This window comes from Micropterus dolomieu, linkage group LG13 (assembly GCF_021292245.1).
Source record: "Micropterus dolomieu isolate WLL.071019.BEF.003 ecotype Adirondacks linkage group LG13, ASM2129224v1, whole genome shotgun sequence".
Taxonomy (NCBI): Eukaryota; Metazoa; Chordata; class Actinopteri; order Centrarchiformes; family Centrarchidae; genus Micropterus; species Micropterus dolomieu.
In genome coordinates this window covers 2,005,340-2,010,861 of record NC_060162.1, presented here as the reverse complement: position 1 = coordinate 2,010,861, position 5,522 = coordinate 2,005,340, and the positions used below count along the sequence as shown (strand labels likewise).

Below are 5,522 nucleotides of genomic sequence, written 5' to 3'. Positions count from 1 at the left end.
CCATAACAACTTTTAGGATAGAATATTTGTTATTATTATTATTATTACTAGTAGTAGAAGCAGTACTAGTAGTATTAATAACAATACTTTTCGGATAGAATATTTGTTATTATTATTATTACTAGTAGTAGTAGAAGCAGTACTAGTAGTATTAATAACAATACTTTTAGGACAGAATATTTGTTATTATTATTGTTATTATTATTATTAGTAGTAGTAGAAGCAGTACTAGTAGTATTAATAACAATACTTTTCGGATAGAATATTTGTTATTATTATTATTATTATTAGTAGTAGAAGTAGTACTAGTAGTATTAATAACAATACTTTTAGGATAGAATATTTGTTATTATTATTATTATTACTAGTAGTAGAAGCAGTACTAGTAGTATTAATAACAATACTTTTAGGATAGAATATTTGTTATTATTATTATTATTACTAGTAGTAGTAGAAGCAGTACTAGTAGTATTAATAACAATACTTTTAGGACAGAATATTTGTTATTATTATTATTACTAGTAGTAGTAGAAGTAGTACTAGTAGTAGTATAAATAACAATACTTTTAGGACAGAATATTTGTTATTATTATTATTACTAGTAGTAGTAGAAGTAGTAGTAGTAGTATTAATAACAATACTTTTAGGACAGAATATTTGTTATTATTATTATTACTAGTAGTAGTAGAAGCAGTACTAGTAGTATTAATAACAATACTTTTAGGATAGAATATTTGCTATTATTATTATTACTAGTAGTAGTAGAAGCAGTACTAGTAGTATTAATAACAATACTTTTAGGATAGAATATTTGTTATTATTATTATTACTAGTAGTAGTAGAAGTAGTACTAGTAGTATTAATAACAATAATTTTAGGACAGAATATTTGTTATTATTATTATTACTAGTAGTAGTAGAAGCAGTACTAGTAGTATTAATAACAATACTTTTAGGACAGAATATTTGTTATTATTATTATTACTAGTAGTAGTAGAAGTAGTACTAGTAGTATTAATAACAATACTTTTAGGACAGAATATTTGTTATCATTGCTGTTGACTGGCTTCCTGTTTGCCCAAGGCTTCATGTCATGTCTACATCCGCGCAAGTTGTGAATGTGAATTGTCATTTTTCACCGTCACGCTGGTCTAAAAACGCGCGTGTCCCCCCCTATAAAACTGTAATTGTATCTGTGTGTTTTACTGAGAATATTTAAGTGAATTAAATCCAAAATCATTTGATGGATTGTTTGTAGATGACAAGAGTATTTTATAGTTCCACCGGGTGGAGCAGCGGAAGGATATTTGACTCGCTGTCTATAAAGTCGGCTCCATCGCTCTTCGTCGCTAAACCAGAGACAGCACCCGGAAAAGACAGGAACAAACACCAGGAACAATTTGTCGGTAAGTAATTGGAGCTTTTTAAAAAGCGTAATCAAACTGAGCGGTCTAGCGTTTTCACGTGTGTCGATGTATGGCTTTAATCGTATGGCTTTAGTTGTTGGTAACAAAAGAAACTGCAGCTACGTCAGCTGTTTTGGAAGCTAAAGATGCTAGCAGTAGCGTTAGGCCCAACGTTAGAAACGTCGCCAAGCGTTTATCACAATCCACTCTATTAAACCAGTAAACAACGGAACATTAACCGTAACAAATGCGAATAGTTCAGGATAAATCAATGGCCGATTTAACTCCTTGTTGTTGCTATTTTCTTGCGATATCCGGTTGTATTAGCATCGCTAGCATGTTAGCTTCATCCGCTGTTAGCAAGTTTAGCTGGTCGGACTCATAAAGGAAACGTCTGGTTAGCTGAACGACTAAACATCTTTCTGTTTCGATATGTACACAGTTCCCCTACCGAGGTTAAGCTGTATTTAAAAGGGGATCTGCTTGTATTTTTCAGGAAGCTTCCAGTAGAGCGTGGCGGGTGTGACCTAATTAATCTGCACCGTCATCTAGCTGTTAGCTAAGCTACGCTGCTAGCAAGATGCTTTTCAGTAACCATAATCAAAACATTTTCTTTCTTAAACTGTATTTTAATTTTTTAATTTCAAATCTTGTGAAAGCACTCTGTAACCCGATTTACCGCGTTTCTTTCTTATGCTATTAAATCTAAACAGGGTTGGACCAGATATGGTAAAACATTTTTTTTATAGTTTTAAAGTGTTTATGTTCAATATGGATCAAATGTTAAATCATTTCTTTAAAGGCTGATTTTGTGCTCCTAAGTAAAAGTTGAAGAAAACCTGTTTAACAAATCTTAGGCAGAACATTTAAAACTATAAAAAAATAAAGTCCCTCTTCCTGCTCAAAATGTCTAAATAGAAATTTTTTTTTTTCCCTCAATAGATTCAAAATGCAGATCTTTGTGAAGACCCTGACCGGCAAGACCATCACTTTAGAGGTCGAGCCCAGTGACACCATCGAGAATGTCAAAGCCAAGATCCAGGATAAGGAAGGCATCCCTCCAGACCAGCAGCGTCTGATCTTTGCTGGCAAGCAGCTGGAAGATGGCCGCACCCTGTCCGACTACAACATCCAGAAGGAGTCCACCCTCCATCTTGTGCTCCGTCTGAGGGGTGGGATGCAGATCTTCGTGAAGACCCTGACCGGCAAGACCATCACCCTGGAGGTCGAGCCCAGTGACACCATCGAGAATGTCAAAGCCAAGATCCAGGATAAGGAAGGCATCCCTCCAGACCAGCAGCGTCTGATCTTTGCTGGCAAGCAGCTGGAAGATGGCCGCACCCTGTCCGACTACAACATCCAGAAGGAGTCCACCCTCCATCTTGTGCTCCGTCTCCGTGGAGGAAACTAATCACTTCCTGCTTGAAGATGTGCCATTTGCTCCTTCTGATCCAGCAGTCATTCCTTAAGTTTCAATAAAGTACAAAGGTGTTCCTGATTTATTCTTTCTTTGACTTTTAATAATTTCACTTTGCACTTTGCTTTAGCTGAAAGTTGGTGTAACTGTCTTTGGCTTCTAGAAGTTGATTTGAGGTAACTGTTATCTGACAAATAACGAACAAGATGTTAAGATTGATATTTGTGGTTGAAGTGGTCTGATCTGAGACCTGAAATGTTGTTTTTATGACCTCCACAGCTGCTGTAACAAATGTTCCTAACTAATAAAAAGGCTTCTCACAATCACCTGATCCTGTATTATTTTATAGTTTAGAGATTTGGTTATTCTTGCGTGCTTTCTGAACTTTTAATCAGATTAAACTACATGGCATGAGCTCATGTTTCTTGCAAGTGTATATAAAATTAAACTAGTTGACCATATGAAACACTAAAAGTAGCCCCATCTTGAACAACATTGTGTCAGCAATAATCAAATTTTTGTAATATTTTGCCCACAATACTTTCAGACATTGTCAATGCAGGGCTGCGGTTTTAAACTGTGATGTTGCCACTTTTTCTTTTAATACTTCATGTACCACTGATTATCACAGAGCCAGCAAATATTCATTTTTAAGATGCTTGACGATTTATCAAAGGTTTTCTGGATTAGTCGTTGACTTCAATTCATTAATTGACTATGAATTGTAGTTTATCAGCTCTTGTTTACCCCCGAAATCCCTTGTTTCAAATCATAAACTTCGACTTCGACCAAGTAAATTAAAGGCAACAGAATCCATGATGTACCAGAACCTGATAACTCATTTCACAAAAACTAATTGATCCTGTTCAAACTTTGAAAGCATTTAAATTCATATTCTCTTACAAATAAAACTGCAACCGACAAAAGGAGTCTAAACCATAAAATGTTCTTGAAGCAAGAGTTTTAACAGTAAAAGATAATTTTGTTCAATTACTACCTTAATTAAAACAGTTCAACTGCGCTGCTGGTGGACAAAGTATTCAGATCCTTTAAATGAAAGTACTAATACCACAGTTTAAAACACTGTTGCATACTTTTACTTTAACATTTTCTAATGCAGGAATTTTAATTGTAAGTATAATCAGCAAAATGTACTTAAATTAAAAGTCACTTTGGATAAAAGCGTCAGCTAAAGTAATAAATGCAGTCGCAGTTATCCAGAGGCCAAAGTGACGCCTTCACAATGCTTTGTTTTGTCTAACTAGCGACATTATTGCAAATAAATTAAAATAATCAAAAAAGAAAATTCATATGTAAATCTTAATTTGTAAAGTAACTGAAGCTGTCAGAGAATATCAAAAGAAAATACTCAAGTACCTGAAATTTGTACTTGAGTAAAAGTACTTAATTACTGTCCCCCTGCTGTTAGGACCAAACAGACCAACAGAAACAGATCTTAAATGTTGTTTTATTACATTTTTCAGGGCTTTACATCCATAACGCAGATACAGCATGATGTAAATCACCCTCGTCTCTAACATTCTTTAAATGCACAAGAAAACAAAAACAAGAGCAAAGATGAACACGACATGATCAACAGTACTGAGGCCTAACACGGGTTCAGAGCAGGGTCACGCATTTACTAGTAACACATTTTGGTTGTTTCTTTGCGGCTATTTATCGTCACTACAGGAAGCTGGTTGGATCCTCGAGGCCTCTCAGTGCTCTGCCAGTTCACAGAGATCCGACCTGAGAGCTGCGATAGTTTTAGTCAGGGGGAGCTTTATAATACAGTGACATTACATCTGATACAAGTCCAATTATGAAGTGTGAAAGAGCACAATCTGTACGCTTGTTCAGCCCGTAAAAACTGGGTTTAAATCAGAGATATCAGGCAGATTATTATCAGTATGCAACACTTTGCACCTTCCCTGTGTGTGTGTGTGTGTGTTGTCAAGCTCACAGCAGTAAACCTGTGTGTGTCTACAGAACGGTCTCGGCACAGTCACCGAAGTGAGCGTGCAGTTTTTGGTGAAACTCTGCTCCAGGTGGAGGCAGGTGATCGGTTGGATGAGGGCAGCGTTGTTGCTCGGAGAAGAGGCCGGGCTCCTCGCGGTCTGACTCCACCTGGATGCTGACCTGGGGCACGGGCTGGCGTGTCGGCAGGTGTGGCGACGGGGCGATCCCGGGGGCGAGGTTCGTCTGGGATAGGGCGGGTGAGGGCGGGCAGGTGATCTTCAGGTGCAGAGTGATGCTGAGGAACAGTGGTGGTTACACTCTTGCCATCTCACACATTTACAGTCAGTTGCCAGTTTATTAGGTACACCTGCCTAATGCAGATTTGTGTAGGAGCTGCTTTAGAGAGATCATTTTAGAGGCTGCTGTTTGTATAGCTGCTGAACTAGGTGTTTCTATTATTTTGTCCGCCCTGTTTATATCAGTGAGGGTTGGATAAATAACAGGAGCAGCTCTCTGTGTAACATCACATACAGTTTAATACCTTCATAAAGGATTTACTGCAAAACCTTTGCATTAAACTGCTTTAGTTTTATGTAGGTGTACCTAATAAACTGGACACTATGTGTACATGTACACATACACAAGCTCAAAAACTGCACAAAGTAGGAGTACTGACACTTTAACATTCATTCATTAAAAAATGTAAAGTGTGCTTTTATGTCTTGCATCTTTGAAGGTGCA

At 36.9% G+C, this 5,522-nt stretch overlaps 1 protein-coding gene across 1 annotated transcript; it reads left to right on the top strand.

Annotated features, from left to right (window-relative positions):
• Window positions 1-1,251: 1,251 nt before the first annotated feature.
• On the top strand, window positions 1,252-3,145 carry LOC123981679 (polyubiquitin). Its single transcript, XM_046066724.1, has 2 exons — window positions 1,252-1,405; window positions 2,348-3,145. The coding sequence occupies exon 2, from the start codon at window positions 2,355-2,357 to the stop codon at window positions 2,814-2,816; it is 462 nt and encodes a 153-aa protein (XP_045922680.1). The 5' UTR covers window positions 1,252-1,405; window positions 2,348-2,354; the 3' UTR covers window positions 2,817-3,145.
• The last annotated feature ends 2,377 nt before the right edge of the window (window positions 3,146-5,522 follow it).